The 23,839-nt window shown below is 33.9% G+C and overlaps 1 protein-coding gene across 9 annotated transcripts in view; it reads right to left on the bottom strand.

The window, feature by feature from the left end:
* The window catches only part of ANKRD17 (ankyrin repeat domain 17), a 162,210-nt gene that overhangs the window by 39,784 nt on the left and 98,587 nt on the right, over nt 1-23,839 (bottom strand). For 4 of the 9 annotated variants that reach the window (XM_068542828.1, XM_068542827.1, XM_068542830.1 and 1 more), the window contains 8 exons: nt 21,862-22,614; nt 17,406-17,554; nt 9,174-9,285; nt 8,896-9,041; nt 4,936-5,078; nt 4,193-4,406; nt 3,508-3,683; nt 2,248-2,410 (listed from right to left, as the gene is read on the bottom strand). In XM_068542828.1, the coding sequence (XP_068398929.1) occupies nt 2,248-2,410; nt 3,508-3,683; nt 4,193-4,406; nt 4,936-5,078; nt 8,896-9,041; nt 9,174-9,285; nt 17,406-17,554; nt 21,862-22,614 (1,856 nt within the window). The remainder of the gene's footprint in view (nt 1-2,247; nt 2,411-3,507; nt 3,684-4,192; nt 4,407-4,935; nt 5,079-8,895; nt 9,042-9,173; nt 9,286-17,405; nt 17,555-21,861; nt 22,615-23,839) is intronic. The other 5 variants (XM_068542829.1, XM_068542831.1, XM_068542833.1 and 2 more) reach the window with 3 other exon arrangements.

Genomic DNA, 23,839 nt, shown 5'->3' with positions numbered 1-23,839 from the left:
ACGAAGATTCCATTAACATTAGTGCCACAAAATAAAGACTTAAATTGGGTATTATTCGCACTTTAAATGAAAAAGAGACAGGCTTTGGTTCTAATAAGTTAGATAAATCTACATTGTTCATTTTCATCCTACCCTCCAAAAAAAAAAATACAGAATAACTGACTTAAAATTCTAAACCATTCTGAATTTAAAAAACAATAAAGTCAGTGTGAAGAAATGCAGGATATGTGTGAAAGAAAAGAAAAACCTCATCTTTTTTTTCTAGCTAATTCATTAGAATTGAGCATCCTGTTTCAATTTTAAGCATTAAAAGAGTAGAAATAATAATTTTGTTCTTTCTTTGAGATAAAAACTGAATGCATAGCACTATACTAGGTAGTGCAAAAGAAATAACATACACTTCCTTAAAGCTTGAGCGATGATATTATTCACTGTAACACAGTTCACTAAGTTCAAAATCTTTAGACCAGTCTTCAAGAGGCTCTCTACTTTCTCTAATCCACACTATTACTGATACAACACATATAAACAGATGAATAAACATGTTTATATTTAGTACATTTCCTCTATTGAATTTATTTCTTCCTTCTCATCTGCATCCTTTTGAACTATCCCTGTCTTTTAATGAATATCTTAAATGCCATTTGCACCTTTCCTTGATATCTCACCAACACCTCTACAGTATTTAAACTATTTATATGGGACAACTCATACAGCTACCTGACTTTATGTGTGGATCCCTGATTATTACATTTTGTACAAAATGCAACAGTTGGAATCTGTACAATGTAATATGCCAACAATTACAGTTGTATATGGTAGGTACTAAGAAAATAAATAATGGAATGAATACAAAGAGTATAAAAGATAAGTGCCTTTCTTAAGGAGCAAAGTCTATTTGGAAAGATGAGATATATGCATGTCAGATGTTAAGGTAATAACAATATATATTTGTCAAAATAAATGATAAAGATAATAATGAATTGTAGAATTTCTACAACCTTTAAGAGATTAGATATCTCAATGTGAGCTCAAATGGAATGGGAAGAGTTTCTGTAGAAGGGGAGATTTACAATGTACCCAAAGAATGAGTAATTTTGGAAGAATGAGGAAGGACATGGGCATTCCCAAGATGAGAACAAAGGTGCTATGAGAGACAATGAGAAAAGACCAAGCAAGGAGAAGACTCCACATTAGGGACTCAATGGGAGATGAGTTCTAAAAGCACTAGATTGGGCTTTGAATAACAAACTAAGAATGGATTTCAAAGGATTACAGAGACTGGGGAGACATGAAAAGGTACTTGAAGAGGATACTAACATAGTGAAATGGTTTGGATGATAAACTTGATATGCTAGCTTGCTTGGAGAAGAGGTAGGTAGCCACTGAGAATAAGTTTGATTAGCGAGGAAAAAAAAATTCAGAGAGTCAGTGGGAAGGTAGTCTAGAACTCCCAGGGAGGAGGTGGTATAAAGAACAAGAGTCAGAGAGAATAATAAGAGAAAAAGGAAAAGATGATTTTTTACAATTTATATATTAAAAAATTTCAATACAACAAAGTAATTTGGAATCTATAAGAGATTTTACCTACGTGAATGACAAAACTCAAAATTATACCTACAGAATGACAAAACTCAAAATTATAATCCCTGGAATAGTAGTCTGGCTTCCCCAATAACAAATCAGACCTGCATTTAAGAGATCAACCAAAACATTAAATCAAATTACTTATACACAGTTCTGTGCTATGCGTTACAGAAAGTTTCAATTTCACAAAATTTATTTCTACTTCTGAAGGTTTCAAATACTGGCAGCTGAATTTTCATTTTTCCTTTTTTCCTAGAAATTAAAGTGAATAATTAAAAATGAAATCAATTTAAGTTAAATTTTTCTCTGCTGTGCTAATACAAGAAAACACTCATTCATAAACAAGTAATTAATTACTCTTAGTTGGATTTATATTTTGTGAAAGATTAAGCTTGCAACTAGATTTTGAAAATACTACTTAGAACAACTTTTTAAAAGTTTACTTAGCTTTGACATCCAATATGGATACTATTAATGGCTTTTCTGGCATGCCTGTATCTACCTTTCAAAGTTGCCATCAGAGTGATTATTTGCTTATTATTTTACTGCTTTCATCAGTACTGTTAGATCCTAAAATGAGAGTCTTCAGTGGTAATTAAATTATGCACTTCCTAGCCTAAGTGAAAAATATCCAAGTGACTGAGGATGAAAGACTTCTACCTTTCTAAATGCTGCCATAAGAGGAGTTATCTTGCGGTTATCAGCTGCATCCACATCTGCACCTGCTTGCACCAGTAACTGAACCACGTCAAGGTGTCCACCATTTGCTGCCAGCCACAATGGAGTGTTCCCCTTCTTGTTACGTACATCAATGTGAGCACCCCTAAATGAATGACACAAATATCACTTTTAAATGAAATGACACAGATAATAATAAAAATCAACTATGAATTTTGTGAAAATATTTTGTAAAGGAAAAAGTTGTTTAAAATATATAGGACTGAAATATATTTCTCTCTCAGAATTACGTTACAAAGAATTTCCAGTCATCAAATTAAAATCCACTGAATCAAAACTAACGATACATCAATAATTGCTTTTGTTATTTTAAAAATAATGACTCTTTGTGCATAATTCTGAGCTTCAAATCCTGAGAAAATATAAAATTTTCTTTAGTGAAAAATAATGGTACATCCTGTTAATATCATAATATATTAAACAGTATCCTAGAGCATAAACAGTATCCTATGAGGCAATTATATCTTTCAGATTATTTGTATTCATGTATTTATATTATGTGGCTTCATAAAAGAATGAATCTTAAAATAACATGAAGGTTTAGCACTCAGTGGGCATCATGGTAGATAAGACTCATGGTAAATAACTAGTTGACAGTAGCTACTACTAATTACTACTGTTAGGACACCATGAAAAAGTCTTTCAGACTGTTAAAGTAGGAAATCCAATTCAGCATACAAGCAACTTTGAAAGATTGGCAAGTAACTCCTAAGTGACTGAAAACAAAAAATATCCTGGACTCTATCTTATATCTTGAACAGTTCCATAACTGTCTCTTAAAAGCCCTAATTACCATAAAGAACAAGAAAATCAACAATGAAGCCTTAGATTATTGCCAGACTTACAAGACTTAAGGTGATATCTTTGCAAAACTGTGTGGGAGATGTGAATATGGATGACAATAGCTGGATGTTCAAATAGCTTATTATAGTACTTTAAAAGTATACACACAGACAAAAAAGGAAGAAAAGAAGTATTTCAAGATGGTACTGAAATATATGAAACAAAGCAGCATAGCTCTGGATGGGTGGAAAATAATAGAGGTAGGTTTAAAACATAAAAAAAATACACTGCAGTTTATAGAAGTAATCACATTTAATTTTTTAATAGTTCAATTTGCACAGAGAATAGTAATCACTAGTAACACCATGTTCATATATGAAGGGTATGGTAGCATCATACCTGCCAATGAGAAGCTCACAGAATTTATAATGCCCTTTATCTGCTGCTATGGTTAAAGCTGTATCTCTCGAGGAGGGCACTGGAGGGGCATTAACATCAGCACCTTTATCCAAAAGAACTCGGCCCACCTCTGCATATCCACCAGAGGCAGCTTCCATTAGCGGTGTGAGGCCAGTCTAGGTTTAGTGAAAAACAAAAAACAACACATAAGAGACCAGAAAGTACTAAAATGTTAAAGAACAACGATCTGGGGGAGCAATACGGTATAGCTATTACAAAATTCACGACTAAATTTCAGCACTGACACTGCTAACCTCTCTCAGTTACAGTGAGGTCTACTGAAAGCAGACGATTCTACCTAATGTCCATTTGTTGGTAAAAATTTTAAGACACATGTACTTGGCATATAACTGGCACTTAATAAATGCTCCCTCTCTTCTCTTTCATAATACTACATAGTTTTCAGCTGATAACCCCAATGTCATTATTACCTATAAAAATCTATTGCTGAGGTATTTTCAAGAGTTAATGCTTAACTGAGTCATACAGAATGATTTCTGTTTAAATATATATGTAAGAGATAAATGTTACTACAAAGTACTAGAAGTATAATTAGCATATTGCTAATGTACACCTTAAATGTCAAAGCAATAAATCCATGGGTAAATCTCAGACTTTTTCTTACCTTAGCTCTGTGTTCCACATTTGCTTTTCTATCAAGCAGAAGACTAACCACTTCAGTTCTTCCTTGGAAGCAGGCTAAGGTAAGGGCAGTGTTCCGATTGGTTTCTATTTGAGCATTTATGTCAGAGCCCATGTCTAACAGGAGCTTAACGGCAGCTGTGTGCCCATTCATAGCTGCTAGCATCAGAGGAGAAATACCCAATTTGCTACCAGTTCTGGGGGTGGAAGTATGGGGAGAACAAAGGGAAAAATATATTTTTTAAATGTCCCAGAAAAACTAGATGATAATACAGAATTCTATCTTAGGATTTAAGATTCTTTATTTTGCAGAATTATTTAAAATAATCATTCTTCTCAGCCCTACTAAATCTTTGAGATATTACCAAGACTACACTACAAATCTTTTACTACCCAGAACTAGAATACTTTCTGTATCTCATTCAACATAATGACTTGGGCTGAAAAGTGATAAATTATTAAGTCATTATTAAAAATGAACTTTCCATTCTAAAGTATATACTTGCTTGCTTAATAAAAACATAAGACAGATGTGTTTATGTTTAGCATAAGAAATAAAGTAATTGATAATTTTTTCAAGTTCTATGTCAACAGTTTTAAACACTTAAATTTGAATTCTAAATTTGTAATGAAGGCATTTCCTAAATATGGCATTAAAAAAAGTGTTCTACAAATATCTTTAACATAACACTGTTAAGGGACTTGGAGAGAGAGAATAAAACTTGCCTAGAATTAATCTCAGCTCCTGCATTTAGTAATATTTTGATAATGTTCACATAGCCACCAGAAGCAGCCAGGCTTAGAGGTGTGTAATCAGAAACATTCCTGTGCTCTTTATTTGCCCCTCGAGCTAACAAAAGCTCCACCACCTGGAAAAAGAAAAGGAAAAAATGTGTTTTCTTCTTAGGGTGAGACAACTTGCAAGGTGTATATTTCTGATTTCTCTTTTTTTCTGCTTTATTGTATAACAAAAGAAGGGGAAAGTCATTCATCCTTTGCACAAAATCAGTCTCAAATGAAAGCAAAAGGTCTTAGAGGCCAATAAAGGGACAGTTTCTCAAGTAAAATCCATTTTGGAATCTGCTGAAATGGCACAGTGTTTTCATTGAAAGATCTTGACCTCATGTGTTCTTGTGCAATGCTGTTTTGGAAATTAGTATTTCTGTATTATTCTACCACATAGTGGTAAAATAGAATAAGATTTTTTCATTTATACATGTAAATGTCCTTAAAATATTTTTTAAACTTAAAATCAAAAACTAAATGTTAAAAACATTTTTGGAATAAAGCTAACACTTATCTTCCCCCAACATTTTACCATAAACATTTTTAAGCACACAGAAAAGTTGAAAAAAATTTACATACGATCATCACCTAGATTCTACCATTAACATTCTCCTCTACTTACTTTATCACATTTATTCGTCTGTCCATCATTTTTTGATGCATTTCATTTCTAAGTAAATTGCAGACACCTGCAATTTCCCTTAAACACATCAGCATGTGTACCATGAACTAAACTCTTATTTGTTTTTAAGCTTTTTAGGTTTTTCTTTAGGTGAAATTTGTAACTTTCAATAAAGGCACAAAACTTAAGTGTATATTCACTGAGTATCGACAAATGCATAAACCTAATTTAAATCTGTTATTTACTCACGTTCTTTCTCAGTCAATCCTACCCAAAGATTAGTTTCATTTACCATAGATCTTCATATAAATCAATCACACGTGTTTGAGAGTCATCTGTGTGTACTGCGTAGCATTCCATTATGTGAATATGCTGCTTTATTCTATTGATAAACATCTCTACTGTTTCTAGTTTTGGGTAATTCTGAATAAAGTTGCTATGAACATTTCTTGTGGAAATATATTTTCATTGCTCATGGGCTCCACCTAGTAGCAGAATTTCTGGGTGCATGTTTAGTTAAGAAATTGCCTGGGGCTTCCCTGGTGGCACAGTGGTTGAGAATCTGCCTGCCAATGCAGGGGACACGGGTTCGAGCCCTGGTCTGGGAAGATCCCACATGCCGCGGAGCAACTAGGCCCGTGAGCCACAACTACTGAGCCTGCGCGTCTGGAGCCTGTGCTCCGCATCAAGAGAGGCCGCGACAGTGAAAGGCCCGAGCACTGCAATGAAGAGTGGCCCCCACTTGCCGCCAACTAGAGAAAGCCCTCGCACAGAAACGAAGACCCAACACAGCCATAAATAAATAAATAAAAAATAAATTAAAAAAAAAAAACCAAAAAAAAACAGGCATATTATAAAAAAAAAAAAAAAAAGAGAAATTGCCAAACCTGTTCCTAAAGTGGTTGTACTATTTACACTCTCATCAACAAGGAGTTCTGGTTGCTCCACATCCTCAGCAAAACTTGGTATTGTCAATCTTTACAATTTTAGCCATTCTAGTGGATGTGGCTGGTGGTATCTCACTGGGGTCTTAATTTGCATTCCCTGATAGCTAAGAATATTTAGCATTTATTTAAGTGCCATTCATAGATCTTTCGTCCATTATGCCATTTAATGCACGAAACAACTCTTTGACACAGGTACTAGCATCTTCATCTTCATTTTACAAATGAGGCATAAGGAAGTTAAGGATTGTTCAAGATCACAGCACTTATCCTTGCTCTTACTGTTAAAAATATATCTAACTGGGAAACAAATAAATGTTAATGAACAGTGCTTTGCCTTACTACCAGCTAAAACTTTACTCGTTTGAATAAAGCTATGACCAATTTTATTTTTTTTTGTTTTTTGGGTTTTTTAAAGTTCACATTCATAAGCATTTTCTTTTTTAAATTTCATTAAAAAAATTTTTTTTTGAAGTACAGTTGATTTACAAAGTTGTGTTAGTTTCAGGTGTACAGCAAAGTGATTCAATTATACATACATATACATACTTTTTTTTTTTCAGATTCTTTTTCCTTAGAGGTTACTATAAAATATTGAGTCTAGTTCCCTGTGCTATACAGTAGGTCCTTGTTGGTCATCTATTCCATACACAGCAGTGGGTATATGTTAATCCCAACCTCCTAATTTATCCCTCCCCCACTCCTTTCCCCTTTGGTAACCATAAGTTTGTTTTCTGTGTCTGTGGGTCTCTTTCTGTTTTGTATATAAGTTCATTTGTATTTTTTTTTTTTTAAGATTCCATGTATAAGCGATATGATTCTTATCTTCCTCTGAAGCTATGACTAATCTTAGATGACTTTCTATCACATTTTTGCTTTTAGAGCCAGTAAGACTAACTGGCTTATGTAACAAGATCATAAAAACAAGCCCCCAAATTGGCATTAGGCTATTTTATTTTACAAAGAGTCCCTTAAGCAATAAAGTGGAAAACCCTAATCAAATTTCTAAAGTTTTCTTAATTCCTTTATACAAAGATAACTGACCCTAGTTATCTCTCAGAGGGAATGGTCTATTCCCCAAAAGTAATAAACATTCAATATAAAAGAATTATTTTGTGATTTTATAGTAAAATGACTTCCTAATATTTTATTAATTACTTCAAAATACTTTACTGTTCTAATGACACCAAATAAAAGCAAGAGTGTTATAGGCAAAATTATTACCCTAAAAGACTTCTATAATTATTATAACCTCATCTGTTACATTTTAGTAAGAATACATAAAGATTACAGTAGGCTTTAACATTGCTTTGAAAGGAAGAAAATCAACTGATTTCTTTTTGATTCAATATTGAAAAATATTATGAGACAAGTATTATTTCAAACCACACAGTGATTGAAAATTTCAGTTAAGTCAAAATTTTACTTTCATTATATGCCAAAAACAGAACATCTACATTTCTGACTGACAGAATCACCTCCACTGTGGAATACAGAAAATAATTAGAATGGTGAAATAAAAAAGAAAAAGATTTTTAAGCTGAGAGTAGGAAACTCACCTGGAATGACCTAGAGTGCTTCCTAAATATAAGATTCAACAACTCCCTAATTGAGAAGTTACCAATCCATAGAGACAGCACGACTGGTGAATAGAACTGGATTTAAAAAACTGATTTAAAATGAGGTTATCCAACTAATTATTAAATGCCAGAAGAATGAGGTTATCCAACTGATTATTTAATGTCCGAAGAAGACACACAATGGAGCAAAGCTATGACCTCTTGGGCCTACATCTAAGCACACCAGCTGTTCTACCTAAAGAAACTAAAAGGTCATATAACCGAGAACCTTTCCTCCAGAGTTGAGAAGGGCTGGGGAACAATTAAAAGACAAAAGTACTCAGGACAACTAAAAATTGAACACTCTTAATTCCCTACTAATCTTATACATAGAGAGCAACAGAGGCTGAGCTTAAGTACCTTTCACACTAAGTACTCTGGGACGGGAAAAGATGAGTGAATATAGGCCCCACTTATCAGGAACTTGCTGATTTGATTTGGGATGTCTTAATCATTCTCTTAGCCTGAATGCAATATAGAGGGATTCCTATGGCAGTTCGTACTTTTAGATGAGTAGGATAATAAACAATGTATGATTTTTCTGGCAAGACAGCTTATGCTAACACTAATTCTTATCCTTTTGCTAAAAGATTATAGTTTCAGTTACTGTGATAAATCTTAATGTCTGTCCACTGTTACCACAAAATCATATAAATTGAAGTGCACATCTGTTAAACAGAGAGAGAAAAAAAATTACACTTGGGGACAATAATACCTCCTGTCTTCCCCCAGAACAAGCCAAAGATAGTGGTGTGTCCTTGGTTCTTTCTGACTGGGCTTCAATGTCTGCACCATTGTCCAGCAATATTTCCACAACACCAACATGACCAGCTGTAGCAGCCAAGATGAGCGGAGTAAAACCTGGAGTAAAATAAAGATCTTCTTAGCTAAGCAAAGAAACAGTGCTGTTTTCCATCAAAATAGGGCTACAAGTGGTATTTCGTCACAGAACACAAATAATTCAGAAGAAAAGTTAACAAAAGTAGGCCTTACCTTTCTTGTCTCTGTGCTCAATACTAGCTCCTCTCTCTAGCAATGTCTGTACCAGTTCCTCATGACCACCAGCACAGGCAAGCGTTAGCGCCGTGTCATGATTACTCTCAGTCTGTAAAAAATTGTTGATTAGCTCATTAGACAATTAAAAATATTAACATCAATTACATAATATGTACATATACCAAATACACACACACACACACACACACATATACCATTCTACTATATCAAACATTTGGATAGTAAGTTTCTTTTTTTTTTCCACTAATGGTCAACTTGTGATTTTTTTAAAGACTACAAATAATATTTGAACTTTATGGGCAATTGTTAAAGCAAGCAAGAAGAAAAAAAAGTATGATTTTCAACATATGCTATTTTCAACTACATGCTTTAAGAAATACTACTGTGGACTCACTTTCCCTTCTACCCATAAATGGAGTAGCATAGACAAGATTTATCTTCCTATCCCAAATGACAAAAAAAGACAAACTATTTGAAATGATGTTAGTTAGACAGGCAACACATGACAGTGATCACTGAGGACAGAAATGAGTAACTTATTGTATTGCCTGGAGAGTTTCCAGGCTAAAGTGCAGGAAGAGGGTACCCAAACAGAGCCTGGCATTCTCCCTGAGTTGAAAAGAGAGTTTGGAGAAGTGAAGGTGGCTAGAATTCATGGGGTAGACTACTGGAGAGGAAGGCACTACATACAGAGAGTACTCCAGAGATCTGCAGAGGGCTCCCCTTGAGTCTTCAGCTGAGTTCTGATCAACACACGTGCGTAAGAAAAATTACTGGAGGCCGGGGAAAGACTACCAGAAGGGACTGAACAACACCAAGAGCTTACACAGAACTGGGAATAGTTTGGTTCCCACAGCCAGAGCAGAAAGACCCTCAAAACACACAGAATATCAAGAAAAATCCTCAGCCATTAGGCCAACTTAGCTACTCTGGACCCATCTAACAAAGCTGAAAAACAAGTCTTGAAATGAAAAAATTATTTCCAAGTAACTTAACTGCATTCGAGGAACAAAGCCCCTAAAAATTTAAAGGAACAAAAAAATATAATATACAATGTATTTTGAAAGACAAACACAATTATAATTGAGACATGACACTGTTTATATACAGTTTACTTCTGACTTATGCCAGTGATAGTGACCAATAATAGATTTAACCAGTGGTCACACTCTACCATAGTTTAAATACTTATTTAGTGAACTAAGTCCTCATGCTTTTAGTACTCTAAGCTTGTGCTATACAAAAAAGGTAACTACTAGCTACATGTGGCTATTAGTACTTGAAATATGGCTAGTGTGACTGAGTAACTAAATTTTATTTACTTTTAATTAATTTAAATTTAAAATGTGATACTCGATTTGGTTATTGGAAACCTTTCCTGTATGTCTGGAGCAAATTGAGTAATGAAATCTACTTTTTAGCCGTACATTTAATCAAATCTAAATGCAAAACAAGTATTTCCAATGAAGTCCAAGTTGAGATATATTTTAAATAGGGTGGCAAACCATCTGGATTTGCCCAGGATGGAAGGGATTACTGGGATGAGAGACTTTTGGTGCTAGAGTCAGGAAAGTCCTGGGAAAACCAGGATGATCTGACCACTCTAACCTGTAAGTGTAACATACACACTGAATTTTGTAGACTTTTAGTATGAAATAAAAATGAAAAACACCTTAGTAACTTTTTAGTTTTGATTACATGTTTAAACAATATTATGGATATATTAGGTTAAATAAAATATTCTTTAAATTAATTCCTATTTCTTTTTGCTTTTTATTAAAATAAATTTATTTATTTATTATGGCTGCGTTGGGTCTTCATTGCTGTGCGCGGGATTTCTCTAGTTGCGGTGAGCAGGAGCTACTCTTCGTTGCTGTGCGCGGGCTTCAGCAGTTGTGGTGCATCGGCTCAGTAGTTGTGACTCGCGGGCTCTAGAGCACAGGCTCAGTTGTTGTGGCACACGGGCTTCGATGATCCGCGGCATGTGGGATCTTCCTGGACCAGGGGTCGAACCTGTGTCTCCTGCATTGGCAGGCGATTCTTAACCACTGGGCCACCAGGGAGGTCCCTCTTTTTGCTTTTTTAAATGTGGCTACCAGAAAACATAAAATTATATGAGTCTTGCATTATTTTTTTATTGCATAGCTCTGTCTAAGCCAACTTCCCGCTTTTACATATTCACCTCTATTACAGCATTTATCACCAATCTTCCTTATGTTAATATTACTTATGTGTCTATCACCCTCAGGGGACTATAAATTCCTGGAAGGTAATGAACATGTCTTATTTATGTTTGCATTCTCTACCTATTAGTGATGTCTTGCCTAGGAAACAATAAATGATAGTTAAGTTGAATGAATGACAGTAGCTGTAAGGGTCATAGAATAAAAGACTATCACTAATAAAACAAAGGATTACATATATGAAATATATATTTACTGTGTTATATAATATTATATTTATTTCAGGTCTATAAGGAAGGAATTATTACATCTGATTTCAGAGAAAAGGAGACAAAGGTCAGAGAAATAACCTTCCGATGGTCACACATGCTAACAACTGGTAAAGACTGCTGTTAAAAAAAAAACAAGAGGATCATGGATAACAAAATGCTGTTTACCCTCTTACATCAGAGAGCAGCCCTAAGGCACAGCTGACTGAGGTGAACAGAATGCTAAGTCTGTCTGTATTATGTGCTCTCTATGTTAGCGTATAGACAATCAGTAGAAGAATAATCTTTATGATGAAGAGTCAACTTTATGATGAAGTTCATGAGGTTTCTAGAAGCCTTCTAGGGGTTAAAGAGTAATTTAGGAAACTGGTGCCAATCGTAATAGAGAATGAAGAGACAAACAAAACCTGTAAAAGGTAAGCATGGAAAATTTTAGAGGATCAGTAAAATTTGGGTTTTTTCCACATTATAAAACATCAATTCAATTGGCATTTATTAAGCACCTTTTATATTCAAAGTACTCTGCTAGATACTCTAGGGCTGACAAAGTTAAGTAAATATAGTCTCTGCTCACTAGGAGTTTACAGGTTACTTGTACAGGGCAAATTTAGGTTGAAACTAAGAGAGAAACAGGAACAATGTGAGAGTTGAAGGAAAAGATATTTAAAGCTGAAGAAGAGGGGGAGGTTAGTCAAATTCCCTGGGCAACTTGAAAGAAGGTAACTTCACTATATTTCTGCATCAAGGTGAAATTAAAGCAACTAATATTTTACAACAATCTTTTTAAAACAATAATGAAAGAATTTAAAGATTCTGAAGTGAGACTTTCACCACCCTCCCCCCAAATACATACTACACATTCCCAAAATGGTAAGAAATATCCTGATTTGCAATGTATCAAGAAACAATTTAACTGAAGTAGGAGTTTGGGTTAAAATTAACTACTGATAAGATACAGGTAGTTTTGAATTAAAGAAAACAGGTGTTTTGAATATTTCTAATCAAGGAAATGAAATGTAGGTGATGACTTTCTAGAAGGCAAAGTAACACTAAAGTTATGTTATTATACTGGTTACCAAGTCACATTCTTGGTCATATATCTAAGAGAAACCTGGAAAGGAAAAAGATGCCCAGAGCTTTGTTAAGAGCTTTCCAGGTTTATATTCTAAAGAAAATTTCCATTTAGCTCACAATATCATAAAGTATATCATTCTGTATCATAACATGTTATGATGATTCAGGCTTATAAAAAATGATAAAATTATATTCAATGTAAATTAATATTCTGTAAATTACCAGTATGACTATTCAATTTTACAAGATTAAAAAAAAAAGCAAGAATCATAAGACAAATGCAATATTAAAGGAAAAGGCAACTTTTAATGAGCTAGAATGTAAGTGAAAAAAACATATCTGAACTATAAAAAAGGAAGTATATCTATTAATTTCATTTGAAGTAATTAAATAAATTACTTTGAAAACTATTAGGATTTAAAGGGCTGAATATTTTTAGACCTCCGTAGTCCCAAATATCTCATCCTCTAACCATGTTAGGGGTCATATATAAGATTAAAAAGGATGGCACTTTAGGGCATTCAATAAATGAGAAAAATCAGTAAGATAGTAAATAACCTATTTAAAACACTTCATATAAACAAGTAGAATGCATGCATTTTAAAGTAGAATGCTTTAATGGCAGAGTATTTCATATTACTATTATGAGTTAAATGAGTTTTTTCCTGGTCTCCTTAATTTCTCATTAAATCGTGGTGAAACTGTTTTCCACGTTGCAAAAACAGAAGAAGAGAAATACCAATGATATTTATACCATTAAAGGTAAAACATAATTTTACATACTCTACAATTTCAGTCTTGATATGTAGGTTAAATTTAACATCTACCTTCTTTAAAAGATAACGGAGGGCTTCCCTGGTGGCGCAGTGGTTGAGAATCCACCTGCCAATGCAGGGGACCCGGGTTCGAGCCCTGGTCTGGGAAGATCCCACATGCCACGGAACAACTGGGCCCATGAGCCACAACTACTGAGCCTGCGCGTCTGGAGCCTGTGCTCCGCAACAAGAGAGGCCACGACAGTGAGAGGCCCGCGCACCGCGATGAAGAGTGGCCCCCGCTTGCCGCAACTAGAGAAAGCCCTCGCACAGAAACGAAGACCCAACACGGCCAAAAATAAATAGATAAATAAATAAATTTAAAAAAGAAAAGACGACTACTATCTTAAAAAAAAAAAAAAAGATAATGGATACATGTTAATTATTAAAAACAGGAAGAAAAGGCAAAATTACATGAGGAGGTATTTATTTTTCTCATTTATGAGATGTGCTAGAATAAGCTACTCCAAGTTCAAGGAAAGCCTTTAGAAATTTGAGAATAAAATGTCAAGCAGTTCAGAACTGGAACACAAGTTCAGTTCATGCCAGAACACAGGTTTTAGAACCTATGAACAGAACAACTAATTCTTTCTCACTTTTTGTGGCTAGTAGAGTTAATAAAAAGTTCACACTATAAAATACAGAAAATATTTAATTAATTCAGGGGATTCAACTCTAAACTTCAACCAGATTTATTGTTTCATATAAAACCACAGTTCTTAAAAATCTATATGTGATTCCTAATTTCCATATCTAGAGTACCCAGGTATAAGTTTTATTACACCACTCAAGCAAAATAAAAATAGAGATTAGAGCTATGTTATCAGAATGTATAGTAAAACAGTCCCAAATAATTACTTCAAACTATCATTTATTGATGTTTCCTAAAATAAATTTTGGTAACAGCACAGTGTGTAGTATTAATCTTAAAAGTTTTGATAGTATCCAGACAAACTTAATTCAATAAAACCATTACATGACAGGTGGAGAGCCTGTGGCACACAAACCAAGGGTGATTCCTAGTTATAGAACATAAGATTTGAGGAATGTTATAAAGAATGCAAACTCTTACCGTTAGCATTCTTTAAGGGCCAGAAATTACACATATGATTCCAGCTAATCCTTGTTTAAAATATTAGTTCCCTACTATAATGATCAACTAAAGGATCATTTTTCAAGAATCATTAGCATTATAAAAAAGAGACTTACACACTGAGGCATTAAAAAAATCACAATTCTTTTGTTCTTCCTTAAGTGAAGATTTGCGGGAAATATGCCGTATGGCCAAGGAAATATGCTAAACAGATGTAAAGATTAAACACACATGACCCTCTGCTATCTAGGCAGACCCATTTTCTAGATTTTAGACCCAGAGTCTTTTTTTCGTTTGTTTGAAAGCTGGCTCCACTAAAAATTGGCTGTTAGGCAAGGCCTCTTTCCTTACCTGTAAAATGGTAATAGTAACAGTACCTACACTTCATGGGATTGTTACAGAGATTAATTTAAAGAAGTAAGTATCTGTAAAGAGTTAAGAATGTACATGTTAAGTTTTGTTAACTAAACAAATGAAAGATCCAATTATTAGAGGATTTTTAATCTTTCAAAATAGAGGAAGAATATTAGTATTAACTTTTTCATCATATCACCTGTCTGTAATGGCACAGTATTGTCACACATAAACCAAAATATCCATTACGTAAAATCTCATGGAATTTGTATTGAGAACCTAGAAAAAACTTCAGGTGAATTAAGCATAAAAGAATCTTTGTATTTATCACTTTAAGTACCTTCTTGGTATCATAAAAACTAGTAAGTTAAAAAAACTAACACTAAAGGTTAAAGAAAAAATGGTGAACAATTATTTCCAAATAATTATTTTGTATTAAGTGTTCCAAAACAGGAAATTTCTAATTTCTAACTATGCAATTATGGTAAACTCCATGAAAAGTATTGTAACTCATATTAGGCTAACCCAACTGAAAAGCCTCAATGTAAAGACCGGATAAAGAAGCAGATTTTTAAGGAGCCACAGTCAAATCTTTTTACATAAGTATGTCTACTACATTTAAAATGTACATCATTTTTTCAAATTTACTTTTTAAAAGTATTTATATGTAACTTCTCAGAAATTAATTTATGGTTGGTGGAGTGGTATAGTCAGGTAAAATTTCATTATCACGATAATCTCAAATTCAATAAAATCATGATCATACTTGATGGAACCTTTTCTGTAGCTGATTGATTGATTGATTTAATTTTGGCTGCACCGTGCAGCATGCGGGATCTTAGTTCCCCAACCAGGGATCGAACCTGCCCCACTGCGGTGAAAGTGCAGAGTCTTAACCACTGGACCACCAGGGAAGTCCCTGTGGCTGTTCTATTTCAAAGCACTAAAAAAAAAAAAAAAAAAAGAAAGAAAGAAACCCTTTATATTTTGGTGAAGTTTTACTTTTGCTTATGGATCAATTCTTGATCCCACAAAATTAGAAAATATACTTCTGGTTAAAACATTAACAGACTCAGAGCAAAACAGATTAGAGGAAAATAATGCAAATTCAATAAAAAGTTCAATTCAATTCTATAATGCTATCAATATGAAATGTAAACTATTGTGGTTCACCAAATGAATGTCTAATTTTTTTTATGAGACTCAAAATGAAGCTCTATAGTATGGTATTTGGAAGGGTGCCTTTGAAGTCAAACCAACCTAAGTTTGACTCCCAGCCCCACCATTTCTTAGTTAAATGAAGTGATTGTAAGCCAAATGCTTACATTAATCTCTGCTTAATCTCTCTCTTAGCCTAGGTTTCTTCATCAGGAAAATGGGTGTTTAAGATTAGCTACCTTATATGTGTACTCTGAAGATTGAATAAAGTTATTCCTTAAAAAAAACCCCTAACTATTTTAGGTGCTCAAAAAAAAGTTAGCTCATATAAAATAAGGGAAGCAAGTAAGAACAGAAATGAAATTCCTTTTTCATAGTATTACCAAGAAACATCTTAATGAAAAGGAGGCTTTATTTCAATAGCTTAATAGTACAGGCCCTTAAGGATGCAATAATACAAACACATACACACACACGCACACACACACACACTCTCTCTCTCCCCCCATCCCCCCTCCCTAAAATTGATGCTTATAAAGAAGTGATCATTTATAAAACTGCAAGTTTTATAATGTACACCACCACCCTCACACTAGTCTCTCCATCAGGCATTAATCAAAACACAAAACTAAATAAACTGCAAACATTCCTCAGTCCTGAAGAAAGCCATATACCCTTACCTCATTCAACAGTCTTCTAAGCTAGGCTGCTTGGCATTTCTTCAGGACAAAACACAAGCTACCTTCTCTTTTCCAACCTCACTTTGCTCTGACATTTCATGGTAAACGAATTCTTTTAAAAAACTTTTTTTTTAAACTTAACAGTGTTATAGAAACAGACACATAGACTTACTACATATTTCAGTCAGCAAGATCAGAATTTTCAAAGACAATATAAATGCAACTGAGTATATATGCTATATAAATGGAATCCAATATGAATTTTAAAACACATCTTCTAATTTAAGTTTAGAAGAAAATACATAATCTTAAATAAGTTCTTTCTTTTTACATCCCTTTTGAAACTAAAGTTTAAGAAAAAAAGATTACTTGATGACATCAGAAACCAGATCTTCACAATAATTATCAGTAATAATCTGTATTTGGCATTTTATTTCTTTAAATGTGGATTCTAATTTATAACTGTGGTTCAGGTCTTTGCCCAGAGACAAAGCAGTCTAAGATGATTTAAATAACTGATTAATGTTTCTAATGATGATATAATTCCAGTTAAAAACTATCACTCCTGAGTTTGGAGCTTACCTGTGCATCAATATCAATGGCAGGGTAGATAGGAAGCATGGCTGAAGGAGAGATGATAGGACTTGGAGTTGGAGTCTGAGGTTGGGAAATGGAAGCAGCAATACTGTGGGTAGGAGTGTTTGACATTGCAGATGCTCTTCCACTGACTGCTGTTGAACAAAATAACTGTACTTAATGAGGATGAAACGTTGTTAGGTAACAGCAAGAAACAGTTGTCAGAAAATATTTAAATATCTTTAAAAACAAAATATCTACAGGTAGACTGCCATAGCACTAATAACTGATTTTCCTGGTTATTTCTGACACTGGACAACAGACCAAAATTTAAATATATATTGAGAGTAACCCATTTGCTAAACAATAAACCATATGAAAAACAAATTCCCCTCTTTCGGTATGTAATCACAAAACCTTAATTCAAAATAACCCTGAAAACAAAAATATTTTTATGAATTAAAATTAAATATATATGCAAATGGTTACTCATTATATCTTCTTAATCAGAAAAGGAATAAAAGTTAAAATAGTCAAGTTCAGAAGGAGAAAATGTGTCTTTTACCTGCCAATTTCACACCTTATTTTCTAGAACTAATGAAAGTAATATCACTGTTTGGGGACATTCGCTATTGAATATTTAAAATACTTCCTACTCTTTTATTAACTGCAGACAGGGGGTGGCCCTCAGTATAATAGCATATATATATAAAAATTTGATCCTCACACAGAAACAGTTTCTCACATACAGAATTATTCTGAAGGGCATAAAATGCTCACCAATCAATCTAGCAATCACACTGACTTAGGAGGACAAAATTAAAACATTAGGGTAGAAATAAATGCATGCAATCAGCCTTCAAATATAGACTACTGTTAGTTCTTCTAAGTATAATTTTGCCATGATATTATTTTCACCAAAATAAGCAAATTAAGAAGGGGCTAATTAGGTCAGTACTTGAGATGGGAGAAGTCCAAAGGTGGTAGCAGTTGAGGGTACTTTATTCCCTCATCAACTCACTTCTGGAGTTGACATGTGAACATCAATCCTTTTTCCCCCTTATTAAAAATGCTATAGCACTAGAGTCTGGGCATTAATCTTTGAATGATCAACAGTAGTGTGGATGTATGTTACCAACGTAGTTATCAACTACATCAGACAGAAAACAATCATGATTCACAACTGGATCTGAAACCAGGCAAAAGAGGTTATGCTCCTACCAAGAACAAAACTGAAATAGACCTTATCATAACAATTATAAACACAATTGTCAATTAAGAAATCTATTTTACATGAAATCCTTAGTTCAGGCACAAACATACACTATACATTATAGCAACACACATTCTATAATTATACATTTTTAAGTCCACTTAAAAGCCAAAGGAAGAACAAAGGAGGAAACAAAACAAAACAAAACAAAACAAAACAAAACAAAACAAAACAACACTATTTGAATCCTTAGGGATCCAGATCAATAGAAAAGGGCATGTATTCAACACTAGTATGTTAATCATCTAATGATCTTGATATTGTTACTCCACATTGATAGTTTTGTATGTTAAGAAAAAGAGCAAGACAATTCAAATTTACACATTCTAGATATAAATTTCAAAACCATATAAAATCTGTGGCTCTTAAAATGGGTTCCATATTCTCCTCTGATTAGACTGATTTTCACAAATGAAAATGCTAAACACAAAATTAGCTTAAACGGAATGAACACCAATCTGTCCGAAAAACTGAATTTTATTTCATGATACTGAACAAAAAAATCTACGCTTTATTGTTAAATGACTAAATTATAGTTTACATTTCAATTTGAATAAGTTCTTTTAAAGAACATTACTAGTTTTCTTATTTTTGGTCAAACTGGTTGTTCTTATCACCTCTTCTAGAAGGAGATAGGAAAAATCAAATCCCTCATTTAATTCCCTTGGGGTACCTATGAAATTGGTTTACTAAAACTAAATAGCTGCCTGTCACTCATCCATTCTCTACAATTAAAAGTAGCAATTGTAAATATGTAGGTACCTGAAGGAACCATGGTACAGACCAGATCTTTACATGTGGAACTTCATTTTAGGGTTAGAGTTCAGAGAGGGAAAACCAGACGCTCAAAGAAGTTTTAACATCCGGTAAGGAAAGAGGGAACTTGACAGCACAGCAAAGGCAAGTTGTTAAGACTGGTTAAATAGGGAACTGATTTTGCTTTGGCTAGTACAGAAAACAAGGAAGACAGAAGATTCTGACCAGCCAAGTACTAGAGAAAAAGAGACTGAATCTTATAAAAGCAGTCTAATAAATGGGGACTAAGGAATAAAGAACAGAGATTATGCTGAAGGAGAGAAGCAAGACTGAGCCTAATGAAGTTGTAAGATATTAAAAAACCCAAAGAAAGAAATGGAAATGGTCATTAGTCAACTGAAATAACAAGTACTACCATAGAAGAAGTTAAAAGGCTGTGGAAGTGAGTGTATATGTGTATGTTTGTGCACGTACACATGCATGATGCAGGAATGGGTTGCAGGGAGGTAGTTGGATGTTTTTAATCCTGTTCTTTCTTCTGGCCATCTCTCCTCTCCCCATATAAATGAGAATAAACAGGTAAAGTATTTTTATAATATGACAAGTATCTGTCATATTTCCTAAACAGTTATAAGCTTTAAAAAATAATTTTATATGAAAACACCTGGAACACATAGGGAGAATTTAATTGTTTTTGTTTGGTAAACAAATCAACAGAAAAACTACTTTACAAACCTCCGATAATTCTGATCAGCATAAAAATTATACAACTGGCAAATCATTATTGATAACTATGCCCAAGAACATCAGGTAAATTCTGATAGCATATCAAAATTTTTTAAATATTCATTGGTATGGAATGTCCATTCTTCATTTAACTGAATAAATAACACTTAATTCTACACATTCTTTGGTAGTTCAATTGACATAATATAAAGAACACCATTATGATCTAGATTAATGGCCATGAAAGTAATATCAAATTTGGCATTTGGAGCTACTGTGCTTCAATTTTCATAAGATATCTATTGTTTTTAAAATTACATTCCCAATTATTATAACCCACTAATGGTGATTAGTAGTAACTTTCAAATCTATCGGAAAAATGTATACTTCTTAATATAAGAAGCTTTATAGTTCTTACTAACAATTAATAGCATTTTTTCCGATGTAGTTACTGTACCCTCTAAGATTAGCAGAGACTTTCATTCCACATACTATTGTTGAGGTGATACTAAAAGAGGACTGGGAAACTTTAGAGCAATTTCTAAGTACAAAATCTGTCTCATTAGCTGGTTTCTTAGTTTCTGAATGTTAGCTAAATATCTCAACACTATACAATTTCATTTTCTTTTATTCTTTTAAAAGATTAAAGTTAAATTATGTATAATCTCATCATAATATATAATGCTACTTAAACATAGTTTCAAAATAAGAGAAAATTCAATCCACCTTTAAGTATAGACCAAAGAATTAAAAGGGGGGAAGAGAGCAGATGAAAATTATCAAAATTCACCTATTTACTCCCTTTGTTTTCCCTTGTTCCTTCTTTTTCTGGTTTTTTTTTTCTTTACTTTTTTTTTAAATGAAGAAAATTATTCTTTTCAGTACAGTATTCTTATGACTTATAATCCTGTAAAATCTCATTCTACTACTTTGTTACAGAACTCACAAAAGCTAAGTTCCCAAAACTAGAACCATCAAAACAACCCCTAAAGTATTTCTTTTTGCCAATGAAACTAATTAAAATGGAAAAAACTTTCTCTGCCTACCCATTTAAAGATATATCATTTATGATACTATCAGGGGACCACACCTTCTCATAATACAATTAGAAAGAAACTACACATTAACATTCACAGGGGATAAATCACTGACATACAGTATAATCAAACCTTATTTGGTTTGGTACTTTATTATTGTTGTAAAAGTATTTACGTTTTTTGTTTTTTTTAAATATCCATCAGGTTTGAAGTCTGACCCATTACAATATAAAGTATTTCTGTTCACAAATAAGCCTTCTGATATATCCTACTAGTTTTGCACTTCAACTTCTATCAATTTCCCGGTTTATTGGTGTGAATACAGAAGCAAAAAAGCCAAAATTCTATCAGTATTCTGAACTTAAAGGGAAAAAAACAAAAACAAAACAAAACAAAAAATCAAACATCAACCTGACTACTGAAAACCCTAGATTCCCAGCCTACCCACCTAAGTCAGAAAGTTTCAGCCACTTGCATTGAATGAGCTAATCTTTAATTTGACCTGTATCCATCTGAGAACGTCTGAGATTGAACTAATATTTCTAAAGATATACATGGTTCAAGAGTCCAGAAATAGTTCTCAAGTTGGGTAACGGCAAAAAATTCTGGCACACTCTTACTCGCCTTAAGCAAATCATATTTGATACCTGCTCATAACAATATAACCCACCTGCCATGATGTCATCCAGCGTGTCATTGAGGGTCTGAGCAGGGCTGGCTACCATTAACCCTTGTTGTGTTTCTGTCAGAATTCCTTGCCCCAGCCCTGCCAACTGTGCTTGGCCCAGTACTGGCTGTCCAACTATCACTCCTTGCAGTTCTGTAAGATTTGCGATGGACCCTGGAGGCAAGGGACCTGCCGCCAGAGGCAAAGCTTGAGGCATGGCCAGAGGCTGGACTGGTGCAAAACCCATCTGAGCAGCAGTTTGCTGGGGTTCATCTTTAAGCAAAACGGGATCCACTTGCTGTAACCGTGCATAGTCTCCCTCGGAAAGCTGTTCTCCAACCCCAACAGGAGTTAGCAGTCCCAGATGTTGGCAAGACTGTTGCTGCTGCTGCTGAAGTTGAATTCTTTGAGCTTTAACCTCTAGATACTGCTTTTTTAGCTGCTGCTGAGTTTTCAGTTGTAATTCTCGTTCTACTTTCTGTAGTTCCTCCAAAATCTTTTGTTTCTTCTGAATTTGTTCCTCCCTTGTTTTGTTCAGCTCCTCGATCTTCTCCTTGGTAAGTTGGTCAGCATGAGCCAGTTCCAAGGACTGCAGCTGTGCATTCTTTTCTATGGCTTCTTTTATCCTCTGTTCCAGTTCTGTTAACTTTCCCTGAGCCTCTTCTACAATGCTCTCTGGAGACTGATTGGTGATGTAACCCTGTACATCCTGGCTGTTTGCTGGCAAATGGCTGCTGGACTTTTGTTTAGAAGCAGCTGTGTGAAAAAGAAACCCCCTCAGAAGTGCACATGAATGGCATCCTCATTACAGAGTTACTGTTGGGAGGTTTAGTGCCAACAGTTATGCACCAAGTTATTATATCCATAGAAGGTGAAAATGCACTGTTAAGGAGTTAAAAACAAATCCACCTTCTTTATCATAAATATAAAATGTATGTATTTTATGTGCATAGAGTAATCTTTGGGAAATTAATTTCAGAATTTTAAAAATATCACATGGTTAAAATTAGACAATAGAGGGATGCAGGTTTGTGATATCTAAGTGGTACAATTAAAGTAAAATCTAAGGCTATGTGTAGATAGATACCTCATCTGGTCATAAAGATGTAAAAACTTATCATAAGAACAGAAAAATAATGCTAAATTATTAAGATGTAGGGAAAACTTAAACCTCTAAGTCAAGATTTTTCTACATTTAATAGTCTGTGCCTTTTAAACACACACACATACACACAAAGAGTACTCAAACCACTGAGAAGTACCAGGAAATTAAAATCCAACTAAAATATATGTCTTTGTTGGGGCCTACCATCTTCAAGACTGATAAAGGTTAAGATAGAAATTCACATATTCACAAAGCTACCTGGCCAGTAGAGAACTGGGATTCAGTTTCCCTGGAAGAAAAGATGCTGAACTATGACATCCACTGTATCTTCTGACAGCCAGGTGAATAAACATATCTGGCTATCGGTATAGCAATCATTTCCTTGCTATACCTACTGAAAAAGGTGCCAAGGCTCTAGATTGGTAGTGGTGATTGAAAAGAACTGGTGGAAATACTTAGTATTCTTGTTGGTAAAATAATATCGGTAGCCAAAAACCAAAAAATTAAAAAGACATTGGTTCCTCAGGTAAAACTTTCTAAAAGGAAAAACTGATTCAAACTGGTAGCTGTAATCTTTTGGGACATAACTTATGAACATGCATGATGTAACTTCCACAAATCAAATATGGACCTCAGAGTTCTAGAGCAACAAACAACCATATCTGAAGTAACTTTGAATTCTTGGTTGAGAAAAGGTATTCCAGATATAAAATCTACATTAAAACCAGTTATTGTAAAATAAAATTTAATTTTGATCTAGCTTATTAATCTTATGCCTCATATCACTACAGAAATTTTAGTAATTTACAAAAATGTCACCCAATTATACGCAGCCTAACATTTTAACATGAATAGAAATGACTAGTTATTAGAGGA

The sequence above is a fragment of the Eschrichtius robustus genome, chromosome 4 (genome assembly GCF_028021215.1).
Source record: "Eschrichtius robustus isolate mEscRob2 chromosome 4, mEscRob2.pri, whole genome shotgun sequence".
NCBI lineage: Eukaryota > Metazoa > Chordata > Mammalia > Artiodactyla > Eschrichtiidae > Eschrichtius > Eschrichtius robustus.
The sequence above is the reverse complement of the archived record's forward strand: the minus strand, read 5'-3'. Positions and strand labels throughout refer to the sequence as shown.